Genomic DNA, 18,066 nt, shown 5'->3' with positions numbered 1-18,066 from the left:
ACAAATACTGAATCCAGTCGAATACTTTCATTTAGGTGCTTTGCCAAGTATAGTCCTGAAGCATTTCCCTCCCGTAAAACGCTGCCTGAAACAGGCATGTTCTTTTTCTCTTGAATTCTAACAGGCTTATTCTAATAGCATATATTAATATAATTTAATTAATATATTTTAGTAATATTGCTTACCTTGAGATGTCCCCCCAGTACCACTCTGCTTCCTGCAGAGAGAAACTGGAATTGTCTTTTATTCCATTCGTATTGACTGGAGTCATTGGTTTGGGGGGCTTCGGAGGAAGAGCTGAAAATGAAGAACAGATTAAAGAAAGGTAAACAGGGGAAGATAATCACTAATTTGTTAATGAAATATGACAGTGAAAAAGTGAGAGAAAACACGCATCTTGAATTTGAATTTCAAGCTCTCTCAAAGTAAATGGAATTTGTAATTTTTAAGGAATTTTGAAGTCAACATCTGCATCGTGATCCCAGATTTCCTAGTACTCAAACCAAACACGTATTTGAGGGAAGGGAAAGGGAAGGAGTATGAGGAAACATGAGTTTTTGTTAAAAGGAAGACTGGCTCAGGCATGACTACAAGGGCAATCACCGCCGAAACCTCCAAACACGCTACAAAGGTGTATTGTGTTTTAAAGCCACAGCCTGGAGAGCACTGTGCACCACTATGGAAAAACTCCAGTTGCTCAGACGTCACCAGTCCTTATGGCAACCCGTAAGAGCAAACGGGTGGACTTTTTTCAGAGGAAAAAACGCTGCTAGTGAGAGAAGCAGTGGCTGGGCAGGGGTATATCCATCATAGACCAAACGTTCACATTTCATACTGGTTTTACCATTTAGGCTCCTCTTAGGAACAAAACCTATGACTCTCTGAATACTACAAGACATGAGCTGAGAAAGGAAGGGAATGAAGGAAGGGGAAAGGGGACATAGGTCATTATTAGAGTGCCTACACCACTTTACATTAGGTGAAGTGTTTACCGTAGGAAGGACAGGAAGAACTGCACATCTGTAGGCCTATTGCACACCTGCCCAGAATTCCCCTATTCTGAATTCAAGGCAAATAGGCTTTTACTTCTGTTCTCAAAATAGGTTACACAATGTAAGGGCATACAATGCACTGAAGCTCTTTCTATTTGGTCAGTTTTTGCTCAGACAACTTTATCATGGTCTTGAATGTAAGCCCTGTATCAGGAGTAATTCAGCAGCCACTGCCATGCTCATGTATTGGTAGAGACTTGTCTGTCAGCAGGGAAGGATTATACTATTTTCTTCAAGATGTCTTGAGTGCTCTCCCCTGCTCTGCAGGGCTGAACACTTCATCAAGAACACTAACACTGAAACTGAGCATTTTTCAGACATTTCACAAGACAGAGTATTTTACAGGGGCAGGTAACATTTGAATTCATAGTAAGAAAGCAGCTACACACATTGATTTGCTACTAGCACATTTTTAAGTCTGACCCTGAACATCTGTGCTCCCAGCCCTATGCCCTAGCCATCAGATTACACAAGCATCAGCGAGCAGACCTGACACACACTGACAACAGCCATCTTTCAGACACACACAATCCCGGTGTACAAGCAGAAATACAAATAAAGGGAGCAGAAAGAAGATTTTGATCTCTAGCTCCAGTGTGGAATGGCTTAACACCGAGAGGTGTGCTACTTGGCACCATCCATCTGCTCACCTCCGAGCCACACCTCCCACATCAAAGAAGAGAAAACAGTGTTCCAACTGCAGTTCCAAATACCATTTCATGTTGAATATCCGACACAGTAACTTCACTGTTCTCAGACAAACCAGTAGATACTTTAATCGAGCCAATCTAAACTAAATCTGAACCTTGACCCAGACATTTGCACCCTGGGGTTGCTGACCAAACACCTGATTCAGATAGCAGCATTCATTCTGCAGGACTGAGCATTAAACCATAGCATACAGGTTCTTTTTATGGGGTGAGCTGGGAACTTTCAGGTGTGCACATATCTAGTGAGGCAATAATAGGTCTTGTTATAAAAGGAAGGTGAAAACCTTTGGATTCAGTGAAGTAGCTTCCTGGTTAGGAGGCTTCGGTTACTCCTAGCTTAACTATTACAGTTGTTTGTATAGCACCTAAGTATTTGTACAAAGCACCGCTGAGAGTAAGACACGGTTCCAATACCTACTTTGCTTGAAGCTCCCAGCCCCATCCTGCTTTGTGGGGTTAGAGGAAATATCCAGGAAATATTCAGAGTAAATATCCAGGCTAAGCTTGTAGATTCTACTGTATTTATTGTGCCCTATGCTGTTTCATCTCCCCCATTCAAAGTTCCTGCATTAGGAAGTGTCTTCAGGTCCTCCCTCCTTCCCACCTCACATCTGGGCTGTGGTACCCTACGCACTCTAAGTAAGCGATAGGACAGACGCGGCGGTTCTGAGTCTCATCAGTGTCTGCTCATGGCAGTAAATCCAAGTTCAGAAAACCTGTAATTGTTCTGATCTACTCCAGAATATTTTGTAAATTCTGAGTCACCAACAAGCACACGAAGATTCATGGGAAAAAACACAACAGCATGGAGAATTCTTAGAAAACTATACCAGCACCAGCAATTATTTCACTGGGACTTGCAAGTTAAGGCTTGGACATACCAAAACCTTCAAGGTATTTTTCAGTGTAAAAGCCTGTTTTACACTCGTAATAGGGGCTTTCCAGAAAAGGCTTTCAAGTATTCTCTAGAGTACTTGAATACTTCTCTAGCCCTCCTTGTAAGATTAAGTCTTGCTCCTTTATATACCATGGAATTATTTAACAGCTTTGTTAGGGCTGACTCCAAAGCACTGGGCACAGAAAAGCAAACTAACAAAGACCAGAAAGGCAAGGAACAGGAGTTTGGCATATGGACACAGAGACATGACACCAAGCGTCCTTAGTACAGGTGGGGGTTTTCCCTTCTTTTCCCTTAATACATAGGTATTAGTTCTCATTGTCAGGGGGCTGTCTGCAGAACTTCATTCTGCATGAGAAAATGGGAAGGAAATTCTTCCAGGGAGAAGGATAAGGCTTGGACCAGTTCCTGCAAAACCTGAGTCATGGAAGCCAGTCCTTTTCACAATAGACTTTTGAAAAGTGCTTTTTAATAGCTTGCACATTTTAAAAATACAAAAGTATTTGCAAGGGTGGATCCTGTTTCCAGAGAGCTACGGATCTAACTCTTTACTTTCAATACTTTGAGCTCTTTGAGTCATAATAGATTTTCCCATCTTGGATACAGAACCAGGCTCTTGCTATTGCTTCACCCAGCAGACTAATATGCCCATCCATTGCAGTGTTTCTTGGCTACCCTCTCAGCCTGATATGCCTGTAGTCTGCACAAATGGGGAACTGAGCACGAAGGTAGTTTAAACCTCACAGCCCAGAACCTGCGATGACAGAAAGGGAGCATTTTGTAACAGCGTGGCAAGTCTACTGTAACAGAGCAGCATCCACCCTACTGCTGCTCTCATAGCCCTGGCTCAATGGGCTGCTAGAAGAGACATCCCAAAACAGTTTTCACCTAGAAAGTGCTAACCACCCTGCTAGGAGAAATCCTGTGATGTTTCTATAAGAAGCTACAGAGAGCCTCAAAGAGTCTACAGATTTTGATTTAAATTAAAAAAAAATAAATCCAGTTTTATACATCTTACTTGATGAACATTAGAGAGCTAAAACTCTACAGTAAAGTAAAATAAGGCTGGCCTGAAGTCAACAGAAATGCTTTCAAGAGCAGCCGTGTTTCTTTCCATGTCACTGGGTCCAGTTCTGATCTAGCCACAGGCACAATCTTGCTTTATCTCAAAACAAGCTCTGATTAGAGTGGATGATCCTGATGGTTTCTTGCCTCCTTCTTCCGGGGAGAGAAAGAACATTGATCACAAGTGATTAACAGCACAGGGGATCTATCTGTTCTAATAAAGAACTTGCTGTTAGCACCAGATACACAAGCATCCTTCCCCTACCATGTCTCTAAGATGGCTTTAAGGCACAGATCTTTCCAAAACCCAAAAGTTAACAGCTCAGCTGGATCCTTCCACTCCCAAGATCAGGTTCAGCCCTCAGTGGCCACCTGGCATGCAGCAATGACAGCAGACCAGCTCTCCCTCACACACCAGCAGGCACCTCTAGTTTTTCTTTCTTCAGCAACTCTAGTCCCCTCTTTCTAGCTTCCCCAAGCAGCCTAGCTTGAGCTAAATCCCAATCCCAGATGAGTGTCCCTGAGAAGGCGGGAAATAAAAATGAGCTGGTGATGGAGCGGAGGCGGCGGCCGCCCATGCCTGGCGGGGGCGGGGTGGCGGCAGGGCCCCAAAAGCCTGCCGTGCCGGCTCCAGCAGGTAGCTTCAGCTGAGCTGCTCTGCAGAGCTGCACACAGGTCCTTAGAGAGAAAAGCCTATTGATTAGGCTTTGCCAAGGTAATTTTTCTGATGCTTTCTTGACCAAGTAGAGTTGCTTTTAGAAAGGCTACTCAAGGTTTAACTGACATGATTCCCTGAAATCCAAACCACCTCCAACACAAAGACAACCAAGAAAGCTGGCAAGTGTCTGAAGTTTAGCACAGTTTTTTTTTTTTTTAATTAAAGTCTCTTGTAAAAAATAGGAGGCTATATTAATCCCAAATTTAACTTCAGCAAAGTACAGTGCGACTTTCAAGAGATATGCACTTTGCCCCGTCAGGTTTTGAATCAGGAACTTCACAAGTCTACATGATCTAAGAGCCACCGAGCGCTATGTGTGATGGTTTTGAATGGCACTAATTCAGGGAGGAGTGAAAAAAGAAGAATGCTTTGGGTCTCCAAGTGCTACATCCCACACAGCACCCAGTCAAGCAGCCCGTTTCTCTGGCTGCAGTATTTGCGTACAAGATAAACCTGCCAGTTAATTTAATTTGCAGTTTTAAGGCAGATGCCACTTAGTCTAAGAATGGCTCCATAACTTATTTCTTCCAGTATTTTCCAAGAGCTGCAGGCCAAATACTTAAAAGCATAGCAGGTTTAAATGCAGTATTAACTCTGTCTTATGGTTACAAATAATCACATCTACCAAGTACTCTCATAAAGTCAATTTGAAGTCACTCAGCACTTCCATGAGCTTGTTTACCATCCTTCTTTCTGATGCCCTCAATCTACTCTCCCTCCACATTGTGACAAGCAGAAAACAGATCAGAGGATTTCCGAGATAGCTACCCAGCTTCAAAAGGCCAGTGTACAGTAGACACCCTACAAACTGTAATATAAAGCTCTAGGAAGTGTCATTACTACAGAAACATGCAAGCAATCCACAGTTAGGCCAGCTAACATTTTAATGACATAGTCCATAAGGACAGAAGTGCTTTCCCTTTGGAGGTATATAGATGAAGACTTGCAAAGAAAATGTAGGCTAGCTTTTTTTAAAAATCAAACCCCTCCCCAATCTTTAACTGCTCTCTGTAGTCTTACTCATTTTCTCAGTTTCTCCAACACTTTTAAGGCAAAGCCAGAAAATCTTTCCCTCCCTCAACAGCCCTGTACTTGTCCCTGCTGCACAAGATCCCCTCAAGACACCCAAGGAAAAAGCATATGCTGAACAAAGGTGCTTTTTGCACACCACTTCCATGGAGTTGTGCACTATGTGTGCAAACCAGAGCAGTAAGGCATCATGCTTTTGCAGAGATTTTCCAGCTGACAAAGCGGAGGGGCGTGCGCACCTGCTGACAGCGGCTCACTCCCCACTACTGCCAGGTAAGTTATCCTGGCAGCTCCACATCTCAGCTTGTCAGTTCTCTTGCCAAGACCCCTTTCACAAAGTACGGAGCACCAATGCCCTTCGAAGCTGCCCTTCCTCAAAGGGCAGCTAACGCGCACCAAGAACTCCTCAAGGGACAGAGAAGGAAGCTATTCGATCGCATTATTGCTGGCCACAGAACCTCAGGCATGCTCGCATTTTCGCTCTCCTCCCCCAAAACAGGCGAGATGCCAAAGAGTAAGACATATTCAAAGAATTGAAGTCTTTCAATATCTCATTACAGAGAACAGCAGACAAGTTGGCAGAAAGCCAGGCAGGCTTCCAATGAAAACACTCCCATTATAGCTTTGCTTGTGTTTCTATGAACTTTCATAAAAACCAACACCTTTAAGAAATATTTCAGTTTTGATTAATTGGCTTTTTTTGATAAAGATCTGTTTTGTTTGAAAACTCCCCAGCTATCCAGCCCTCTCCCGCACCTCCCAACCACTGTTTCACCTCCTACAGCCTGCCAGACTTCTGCTGCACTGTTCTTCATGAGCATCCACAGCTACTGCACAGGTTAAAAGATGGTCTGCTACGGGACACCTGCAGAATGGTGGACAACAACAGTGTGTGAAGAGGCTGGCTCAAATTCAGAATTCTTTTGGGCATTTCACAAGAACCTCTCACTATTTTGCAAGACTTGTTACTTCACAGGCAGGGACAGAAGAAATGAAGATTCTCGCTGTCAGATAAATGACACTGTGATCTTTGACTTCTGTATTATAAAGTAACAAAGCATCTCCTCTTCATTCCAGCCTTTGCATGAAGTTGTAAAGCCAAAAAATCTCAACTTCCCAATTATTTTCACTGCTCAATGGAACACAGTTTTCCTTTCAACCCAGACCATAGTGTAAGAGCTGCAAAGCTACAGCAGTGTCAGAGGTTCCACAATCAAGAGGGTTGAGATGAGTGTCCCAAAGTTAACATGAGGAGGATAAAAAAGATAAGCCCTCTTTTACCTACCAAGCATAATTAGCACACTATTAATAAGCTGGATATGTTTTAGAACTTTTGCCATGTTTTATCACTCAAAGATTGTCACTACCCAGCATCACATGCTCAGCTCACTTAGTAAGGAATAGCTTTATCTCCTAGCCAGCAGGCCCAGGCTTTTACCAACTCTTTGGATAGAATGATTGTACTTTATAGTATCCAATGTCAGGTCTAGAAGACCATATTATAAAAATAAATATGAAATTCGAGGAGCAAGTAGATTCTCCTTTTTGCTTATTAGCTAAAGCAGTTCCTCATCTGCCTTCACAGAAGAAATACCATGGCACGTTTTCTACCCCTCCACAGTAGAGCCTTCGAACAGCTATTAAAAAATACTCTTTGATCAATACATGGAGATAGATTTTTGGGTAAGAGTAAGGAAACCACAAAATTTGGCATAAGCACAGAGCTACAGTGATCGAGAATGAAGAACTAGCTTTTCATTGTGGAAGATGGAGAATGAAGTCAGGCCCGAGCAGTGACGCACTGTGGCTAGGAGACCTACCAAAGCCAAAAGAAAAAGCCATTTTAAATAAAAACAGCCCAGGGCTGTTTTCCCCAGATATTTCAAAGAATAACCATTCATCCAGGTGTCAGGTACAAACCTCATAAGAGAGCCAATTCACAGAAATAATCGGTGCTACTGAGAAGTTTGCTGCACAAGAGCCTACTTAAAAATAATAATAATACAGCTGTAAATCCACGTGACTCTTGCTGCTCTAAGCAGCATTTTATTTCAGCTTACCACTAGCTCACATCTTTCAGAGCAGTATGTAAAATTGTTCTTCATACAGTACCTGTCCTTGCGCTACGTCAGACTATTTTCTAGTTACCAAAGCTGAAATATTTCAACACCACCTAAATTGCTAACAGAGAGCCATCTAAATCAAGATTAAAAGGTGCATTTCAAATCAACACTCCAGAAGAAATTTGAAGGTAGAAAAGTATTCAACAGTTGCACGTTGTGTCACGCATCATCTTCTCTAAGAATCTGGATCTTGAAGAAAGTTCCAGTGAGGCAGAAGTCCCAGCCCATGCAGTGCCCTCAGCAGAACCTGAGATTCAGAGCAGGCAGGGAGTGGTCTAGCCAGGCTCAGACTGCACAGCCACTGAGATCTCCGGGTGTAACAAAAGAAATGGATTCATCTCCTCACTCAAGTACTGTGATCTTCAAAATATTTTAAAGAAATCTACTTCACAGCAGCAGTTTGACTTCTTTCACTGTCACAAAACTTATCAGTGAGACTACTGTGCCCTTCAAAATGGAAAGGATCTTAAACATTCATCTCATTGACTCAAGCTTCCTTGTATCCTTCAAGAGACTACTTTTGGAGACAGATGAGATGGAGAAGAATCAGAGTAAAGACCCTACAAACACCAAAGACTTCTAATCTGACGCTTGGGAGCAGTTCCTGGGAGGGCCAACAGTCTAGATTCCTACAATGTCCCCAAGATAACTACCCAGGGCAGTGCAGCATGAGTACTGACAGCCTGGGCAATTTAATTGCAATGTACAAATTCTGGTTGTAACAAACAGAACTTACATACACAATATTGCATCCATCTCGCTTCTAAAACATTTTTCCAGGGGAGGTGTTGGAGTGCAAGCCCTACTGTCCACACTCAAAGAAAAACATACCTGAACAGTGGGCTGTGTTCCCTCAGTACAGCAATTTTTCTCTAGCTGTTTTCAGGGGTTTTTCTTTGGGTTTTTTGAGGGGAAGGATGCAAGGAAGGAAAGAATTCCTCCAAAAGCAAAAATTATCATGTGCAGCATCAAGATTTTAGGGACTCCAGACGCTGAAATTTAGGATAAGGCTGCAGAAGGTAACCCCCCCCCCAAAATGGCTCCCCTAGATTTTTTTTTTTTTCTTTCATAGGGAAGAGAAGGAAAGCAACAGAGTAAGTAGTAGCTAAAAGAAGGAAATGGTAGGTTTATGTTTGGAAGGAGAAAACTCACCTGAAGTACAAGGGTCCCAAAGTGACACCAAACCAAAACTCAAGTTATTCTGTAGTAAAAGAACAAACTAGATGAAGGGGATACAGATTGATGTTTTGTTGATTTGTCCAAACCCACAAATTTTTGTGCTGAGAAACATGATTTTTTCAAGACTTTCCTAAATAACCATGTGTCAGCTTCAGGAATATCTGGTTTTAGAAGTAACATTCCTAAGAACTACCATTAAAATAACATTTTTTCCAGTTCACAAGAACTGGTTGAGAGTCTGGGTGAATGTTGGAAGCAGTCACAGGTTGAAGCTCATTTTTCAAAGAGCACTGGATGGAAGGTAGCCATCTCAAGTGTGCCGCCGGACTCAAAGCCAGAGAAGAACCTGGATCCTGTTCAGCTGCAGGAAAGCCTCAGAACGCATTGTGCTTTGGCATTAGGATTCACCAGGCAGCTGGTCGGTGTCCAGCAGGACAGCTGGGGTCCTTTTTGGAAAGGGTTACAACAGGCGCCACTTGCACTTTGCTTCTTTTGAACTGTATGGATTCTTTAACTCCCTGCATAAAGCCACTTTTCTTCAGAAGAACTAGAAGAACTTAAGGTACTGGAATATATTCACTGAAACATTGCAAAATCCTTGTCTATTGAATGAAGGACACAGCAAAGATGAAGGACAATGAAAATCTCTTCTAAAAAGGTAACATCCACTCACATTGTTTGGGGACCCAGCACCAGATCATATGCTGTAGTTTTAACTACGTGGAGAAGCAAATTCTTGCTTATTTAGCTATTGTGCAGATTTTAACCTGTCAGAAGAAATGAGATAAAAAGCAGAAGGAAAAAAGAAAATCTGACTCATTTCCATAGGGGCATTTAGTACACGAGCAGAGACTGTTCTTTAAGCATTACTCAGCAACCTACTTTACAAAAATGAGTTTCCAAAAATCCAGCTAGAACACACCTATTGCTTTAATGGGGCCAAAGTTTTACAGCAATCTGTTTCAACACAGTTAACAGTCTTTTTGACAATAATAAAGCCTAAGCTTTAAAACATACAGGGAATGCTGATAAAAGTATTCTTTGTGCTGCTGTTTCCAGTGTTCTCTAGTTCTCTGCCCAAAAAGTGACTCACTAAACAACCAACATGAGATGATGTAAGGCACCCAACTGCTTTTAGTACTGGGCGCAGATGTGTATGACCAGCTATGCCTCTCTGTTTTCCCAAGCTGTAGAGCAAAGATAAGACCGAATAGCTTCATTCTGGAATAAGATATCACACAGGCAATAGCAAAGACAGAAGTCAACTCTGCTGCTTGGGAAAACAGTATCTCCCAAAGGAAACTCCAAGAGTCTTCTCCCTTTAGACAGGTGAGGTAGAAGGAAGCAACACAGTGATTAACTTCTGTCAGGTATAGGCAACATGCAATACACAAAACTGTTCAGAAAAGCAATTGCAGAATTAACATTTGTCACAGGTTTTGCCTTCAAACGTGCGGTGAAGAGCTTAGTTTCTTCTCAGAACGTTCTCCCATGTTTTAGTTTGCATAAACCTACACAGAGCTGAACAACTCCCTTCAGGAAGCTTTCCCTCCCCAACTATTTCTACATCATCTGAAAGCCTACTGATAAACAAAAATGTCAGCCTTTTAAAGCAGGCTCTCTCATCTCAAGCAAAACATCATTTCACTTTATATTAATGATGCTATTTTTTGTGTTCATGTATTTAATTGAAAGCTGATGAGTGATATTCTTTAACAGTTAGAGCCATCAAAATGAAAACCAAATGCAAGGAATGCAAAAACAAGCTTGAAAAAGCAATCAGAAATAAAAAATGGTTACAGTAGTCATTAAATGAAAAGGCTAATAGAGATATCTAGGTGTAACAACACTGTCCTCATAGGGGCCCAGACTCCAACGCAAACCATTTTCCAGGATATGCAGAACACAAGTGACTGAGCCTTATTTATTTCCTGCTTTACCCCAAAACAGTCTGCACAAACTTCCTTCTGTAATAAGGAAACTCTCAACCCCCAACATCTGCTTTCTTAGAAATGTGACTTTCAGCAAGACTTAAATTTGCAACAAAGTCAGTTGCTGCTACAGTGCTGCTGTCTTGATTACATGCACTAGTAGAACTACTTTTTTTTTTTTAAAGAGCAGAACTTTGATAAGCTTCTGGAATCAGCTCAGATAAGCTGAAGGACAATAGTGACAATGCTATTAAAATTTGCATCTGTTCTCCCACTGGAAAACTAGTCAGGCATAGCCACGCAGTGTTCACCTACATCTGGCTACTGCATACCACAAACCCCATTTGAGAAGCCGCATTCAGTTTCCACTATAACATTGATAATGATACAGCAGGACTGGTATCCAAATAAACACTGCCCTGGAGATCAGAACCCTATGTTTTCCAAATTACAATTATAGTATCACTCCCCTAAAACAAGGGTTGTCAAATTATATGAGAAGAAAATAGAAACTATAGTGAAATAAATACACTTTTTCCCTTGAATACTTGTCTCATTCATACAATGGCAGTGCCACTTTTGCAAAGTAGACTAAACTGAACAGCCTATAGATTATTGCTACCCTTTTCGTAACTAAAAGATTTTTTTTTTTAACAGCAGCATTGTTACAGCTGGTCTCAGCACATGAGGCAAGGAAGAGTAATATTCTTGAAAGAGAGGGTTGGCCCAAGTTATAAATGTGGTCGGTCATATTTGGGCCTAACAGGCTTCAGAAGACAGCTTTCATATAGCTTTAGGACAACTGCTTGTTCCATTAACTGCTCATAAATAGACAGAGCCCATTCGGCATTAGTAAGCCTACTTTAAACTTGTGGTTTTCTTCATAACCCACACAAATGAGACTAACCTCTAATTTGTAGTTGAGCCAAATATCTTTGCTGACATCTGTGTCTGAAATCCCAGCGGAACACTCTTACTGATTTTCATCCAACTGTGACAAAATGTATTCAGTGATTACACATTTTATCATCAACACAACTGATAATATATCCCAGATCTACAGAGGGAAAGACATTACTTAGTCCTACTTATGAGAAGCGAGGTAATATATAGGTCGTTATCCTTTACGTACTCTGGCAACTTTTGGAGCCAATTCAATATTCTCCATTCAAAAACTTAACTTACAGCAGTAACGCCTTTTGCAGGTCTGAACAGATGTTGTTAAATAAAAGCTAAATTCAATCCAGTAGCCTATTTCCTTGTCTTTTCAGACAGCAAGACCCACATGTGAGTGAAGCCCTGACAGCCAGTTTCCTAATGCCAGAACCGGCATATGATGCTGCTATGGCCGTAATACCCTAAATGAATCCTGATTAGAAAGTTCAGAAGCTACTATGTTAGCTGTATGCAAGGGATGGTTCCAGTTTTGTCTTTAGACACTGAAGGTTATTTAGTTGCACCTAGTATAGATGCCAAATATAGATCCTACCTTACGCCAGTGATACATTTTATTATGCCAAAAGCCATGCAAGCAGAAGGAAAAAGCATTACAGAATCATAGAATCGGTTAGGTTGGAAAAGACCTTTAAGATCATTGAGTCCAACTGTTAAGCAAACACTGCCAAGTCCACCACTAAACCATCTCTCTGAGCACCACATCTGCCCGTCTTTTAAATACCCCCAGGGATGGGGACTCAACCTCTTCCCTTGGCAGCCCGTTCCAATGCTTGACAACCCTTTCGGGTTTTTTTTTGAAATTTTGAAATTTTTCCTAATATCCAGTCTAAACCTCCCCGGTACAACTTGAGGCCATTTCCTCTTGTCCTATTGCTTGTAACTTGTGAAAGAGACTGACTCATCTGCCCGTCTTTTAAATACCCCCAGGGATGGGGACTCAACCTCTTCCCTTGGCAGCCCGTTCCAATGCTTGACAACCCTTTCGGGTTTTTTTTTGAAATTTTGAAATTTTTCCTAATATCCAGTCTAAACCTCCCCGGTACAACTTGAGGCCATTTCCTCTTGTCCTATTGCTTGTAACTTGTGAAAGAGACTGACTCCCACCTGGCTCCCCCCTCCTGTCAGGCAGTTGTAGAGGGCGATAAGGCCTCCCCTCTCAATGTCCTTCTTGGAGTGAGGGGCCCAAAACTGAACACAGCATTTGAGGTGCGGACTCCCCATTGCTGAGTACAGGGCAGGACCACTTCCCTGCTCCTGCTGGCCACGCTATTCCTGACACAAGCCAGGATGCTGTTGGCCCTCTTGGCCACCTGGGCACACTGCTGGCTCGTATTCAGCTGGCTGTTGACCCAACACCCCCTGGTCCTTTTCCGCCAGGCAGCTTTCCAGCCACTCTTCCCCAAGCCTGTAGCATTGCATGGGGTTGTTGTGACCCAAGTGCAGGACCCAGCACTTGGCCTTGTTGAACCTCACACAAGTAGCCTTGGCCATGGATCCAGCCTGTCCAGGTCCCTCTGCAGAGCCCTCCTCCCCTCCAGCAGATCAGCACTCCCACCCAACTTGGTGTTATCTGCAAACTGACTGAGGGTGCACTCGATATCCCCATCCAGGTCATCGCTACAGATGTTAAACAGAACTGGCCCCAACACTGAGCCCCAGGGAACCCTACTTGTGACTGGCCGCCAGCTGGATTTAACTCCACTCACCGCAGCCCTTTGGGCCCGGCCATCCTGACAGTTTTGTACCCAGTGAAGCATACGTCCATCCAAGCCATGAGCAGCCCATTTCTCCAGGAGAATGCTATGGGAAACGGTGTCAAAGCTTTACTAAAGTCCAGGCACACTACATCCACAGCCTTCCTCTCATCCACTAAGCGGGTCATTTTGTCATAGAAGGAGATAAGGTTAGTCAAGCAGGACCTGCTTTTCATAAAGGCATGCTGACTGGGCCTGATCTTCTGTTTGACCTGAATATGCCTCATGATAGCACTCAAAATGATCTGCTCTGTGACCTTTCCTGGTGCTGAGGTCAGACTGACAGACCTGTGGCTGCCCAGATCCTCCTTCCAGCCCTTCTTGTAGATGGGTGTCACATTTGCCAAACTCCAGTCAAGTGGGACCTCCCCAGTTAGCCACGACTGTAGTATATGATGGGAACTGGCTTGGTGAGCACTTCTGCAAGCTCCCTCAGTACCCTTGAGTATATCCCAACCGGCCCCATAGACTCGTGTGTGTCTAAGCAGTGTAGCAGGTTGCTAACCATTTCCTCTTGGATTATGGGGGCTTCATTCTGCTCCCCATGGTCTAGCTCAGGGGGCTGGGTACCCAGAGAACAACCGGTCTATTAAAGACTGAGGCAAAGAAGACATTAAATACCTCAGCCTTTTCCTCATCCTTTGTCACTGTGTTTCCGCCCCCCATCCAGTAAAGGATGGAGATTCTCCTTAGCCCTCCTTTTGTCGCCAACATATTTATAGAAACATTTTTTATTGTCTTTTGTGGCAGTAGCCAGATTAAGTTCTAGCTGGGCTTTGGCCCTTCTCCAGCCAAAGCTCTTTGCTGAGCCAGGGGCTGTCATCTTCCCCGACAGTTCATCCTTTGGCACAAAGGGACAGCCTGCTCCTGCACCTTTAAGATTTCCTTCTTGAAGAAGGTCCAGCCTTCCTGGACTCCTTTGCCCTTCAGGACTGCGTCCCAAGGGACTCTGTCAGCCAGGCTCCTAAACAGGCCAAAGTCTGCTCTCTGCAAGTCTGAGGTAGCCATTCTGCTGACTCCCCTTCATACTTCTCCAAGAATTGAAAACTCTGTGGTTTTGTGATCACTATGCCCAAGATGGTCTCCAACCATCACATCACCTACAAGTCCTTCTCCATTCACAAACAAAAAAATTAGGTGACAAGAGTCACCCTGCTGGTTGTCCCCACTGTTGCTCCTGTATCAGCTGTATTGCTGTAAGTCATGCTTTGCAAGGCTGGCAGAACTGAACCCCTAGTTCCACTGCTCTGTTTAGGAAAACTGTCCCATTCCTGTGTTTAGGATGGATTAAAAGCTAGCAGAAAGCTAGCAATCCCTTGTTGCCTGACCCTGCCTTTGCTGGAGTTGGAAAAAGTTCCTGTGTGAGAGAGGCGTCAACTGTATTATTATTTTTGAACTTCTGAGCAAGCCTTCTAGCAGAGAGGCTTCAGGACCTGCTCTGAGCATCCACTTACACCTACAACCCCAGACAGAAAACACGAGCACACTGATAAGCCTGACAGAAGCTATGGCTGCGCTGCAGGCTGCCTGCCGTCACAGGATTTTATTTCTGCATTATTACTGGGCAACGCTAAGGTGGGTATTAAGACAGCCTGCCAAGATAAATTAAAGGTCTACTGGCCCTTAACAAGAAACAGTATCCCACCCTTGACTTGGAGGTTACGGGTGACACCGCACATTATGTTCACCTTGCTTTTGTCTTCTGCCTGAAGTTTAGATGCACTAAAATGTAATCAGGAGCAGTCATGCGTGATTTGAGACACTTGGCTCCCAGCATCAGTAGATACCCAGTCCTGCAGTATAAAGACCAACCAGGGATCTCTTCACGCAAGTTCTGTGAACAAAAGACCGTGCTGCCTCCTTTGGCAGCGGGGACACTCGCTGCATATTGTTAGTTTGTGCGCTGCTGAGAAAACATATTGCCACCATTCAGCTGCTCAGGAACTCCAGCCACTGCGCAGGGGAATGCTATACTGAAAACCTTCACAAATTTTTGTTGGAAGCGGGCCAAATGGAGTTGTGGTTGTTACCGGGTGCAAATGCAGTGACTTTATCCCAAGGCATGCCGAGTGTTGAAGTCTTCCAAATAAATTCCTCCGCACTCCCCTTAGGGATGACCTATCATCCCAGACCAGAAAACACTTTCCCACCCCACCTCTGGACAAGGAAAAAGCAGACCACCTCTGCCACACTCATCCTCCCTCCCCCTGCAATTTAAAAGTTATAGGTCTATGAAACCAGGACATGCACATGGGGATCATCCCATGCATCATTTCCAGCTCTGGATTTTCTAGTTTAAAAATATGAAAGAAAGTTACTGAACACTTCAGGGATCAGCACGTTAACATTAAGTCCTTTTGCAAACTGGTGTTTGGACCATGCAGAGCCTTGATCCTTGACAACAGGTCTTCAACGATGGAAATATCAGCACTATTAATGACAGAAGTGCTGCTTTTTAATATGAACTTTGTAAGGTTGCATGGCTGAATTCCTGCAGAAATATTAGAAAGTTGTTTTCTGACCAGTTCAGTTAGGCCAGCCCCTTTTAGCAGCCTCCTTGCACTAAGCAATTCAAGGGGCTTTATTCTTTTTTTTTAATAAAAAAACCCCACACACCAATTGTTTTAAGTCACCTACAGTGGATTCAGATTTTTGTTCGCTCGATGCAAGCAAATGCAAATACTAACCTCATGAACAGTTAAAATCAAAAGCATTTACAACATACCCCCTGAAATTCACAGAAGCAAACAGATTTAACTGAACTTTATGCTTTTGGGAGTAACATCTAAAAATAGGTAGTGTCATCTCTGCAAGAATTTAATGAGTAGTGGCCAGTATTGTGCATCTGAGAGACCTGTCCAATTTTTAAAGCATCAGAGTTACCAGAGGAAGCGAGTATAGGTCCTTGAGATCCAAAAATCTCAGGATTATCACCTCTTTCTCTTTTAATTAAAAGTACCACATACCTAAGGAGAGAAAAAAAGAGCTTACTGCATTGAAACAAAGAGACTAAACCACACTTGGAGATACAAGCCACGATCCAAGCACAGATTGAAAAGCGAATTTCAGAGGTCTAACAGTACATGCCACACAGAAGATACCACTTAGAAGCACTTACTTGCTATCAATTTCTCCGCAGGTTAAGATTTTTGATGCATATTTTACTATACCTTCTGGCTGTACAGATCAGAGACCTGAGAACATAAAGGCCCTTCAATTATCTGACTGCCCTCAGCCCGTTAAGACTCGGGTATAAATACGGTTTCAACAGTATCCATTTATGCTTACTTTAATTCATTACTAAAGAAAGACTCAACCTCTTCTCCTTGTAAGCCTTCCCTCACTCTTCAGACACAAAAGAAACTTTCTGTCCCATCTAAAAACTTCAGGCAAGCAAAGGGACAAGGCATTTCTTCATTTTCAGCACTGGCAATCCATAGGGGAAAAAAAAAAGTTGCACCAAACCCTTTTAAACAAGGTTATTAAGTATTATCAAAGTAACAGTGCCTCAAGGGACGTATTCCAGCCTGTTCCCAAGTATTATCCCCCCAGCACCAAAACCCAGCGATAACACACACCTCATCTGTCAATGCTGGAAGAGAGCTGGCGAGAAAAGGGTCTCAGAGACTGTAAAAGCGATTAAACTGGAACTGAATGGAGGTAGGTAAATCACTACCATCAAAGCGTTACAGGCACATAAAGGCACACAGGTGAAGAGGCTAATAAAAATGCTCCTCTAGAAGTGAATACAGCCAAAATATACGGTTTTCAATAAAGGCTTAAAAAAAAGGAGACTCGGGAGAAGGGCTGTGAGCAGCTCTCCTCCTCCTAATTTTTTCCCCCCCCCCCCCAAAAAAAAAAAAACAGTATTAAAATATTTCTGCCCAGGAGACAGCAGGTTCAAGTCACTGAAAAGTTTACGCAGGCATCAAAGTTTAACTACAGATATATATATTTTTTTCCTTTCCTCCCCCTCTGCAGATTCCCCCTCCTTTTTCAAACGGGAAAAGTCTGCAAGGAGGAAGGGAGGACGGGCAGGGGAGAGAAGGCAGGAATGAAAGGCGGCCCCGACCCGCTGCGAAGGGGCGGGCGGGCAGGCAGCGGCTCCCTACCTGGAGGGTCCATTTCAATGTAAAATATCAGCTCAGTGGAATAGGGCATCATCACTTCCCTCCAGTCCGTGTCATCGCGGTCCATATCCCACACCGTGTTGTACATCGCGACGGTCAAGCCCCGGCAGGTTTATAAATAAGAGATTGGCTTTCTCGGCTTTTAATGGAGGGGAAAAAAAAAAAAAAAAAAACAAAAAAAAAAAAAAAAAAAACGGGGGGGGAAGGGAAGTCGAGAAGAATCCACCCCGCTCTAAAGCACTTCTAGAAAAAAACCCTTAAAACCAGCAAAATTAAACTTAATTTAAAAAAAAAACCCACCACACAAGCCACCTCAGCAGCTGCCCTGCAGGAACTAAGATAGGTAGTTATATATATAATATAGAGAGAGTGCTTCTTTTTGTTTAAAAAGACACCTTTCCACAGAAAAGCCACTTTCCTTAATTCTCTCTAAAAATCGCCATTTTCGGGGGTATTTTTAAAACACCGGGCTGAAAGCAGAACAAAACCCCCACACAAAAGCGGGGAGGTGGGGGGGGGG

The 18,066-nt window shown here is 43.2% G+C and overlaps 1 protein-coding gene across 1 annotated transcript in view; it reads right to left on the bottom strand.

Annotated features, from left to right (window-relative positions):
* Positions 1-18,066, bottom strand: part of LOC104126253 (phosphatidylinositol 3-kinase regulatory subunit gamma) — an 81,714-nt gene that overhangs the window by 15,462 nt on the left and 48,186 nt on the right. The window contains exon 7 of the mRNA XM_035894188.1: positions 186-297. Within this exon, the coding sequence (XP_035750081.1) occupies positions 186-297 (112 nt within the window). The remainder of the gene's footprint in view (positions 1-185; positions 298-18,066) is intronic.

The sequence above is a fragment of the Egretta garzetta genome, unplaced genomic scaffold, assembly GCF_000687185.1.
Source record: "Egretta garzetta isolate BGI_Z169 unplaced genomic scaffold, ASM68718v1 scaffold145, whole genome shotgun sequence".
Classification (NCBI taxonomy): Eukaryota; Metazoa; Chordata; class Aves; order Pelecaniformes; family Ardeidae; genus Egretta; species Egretta garzetta.
This window is presented reverse-complemented; position numbering and strand designations above follow the sequence as displayed.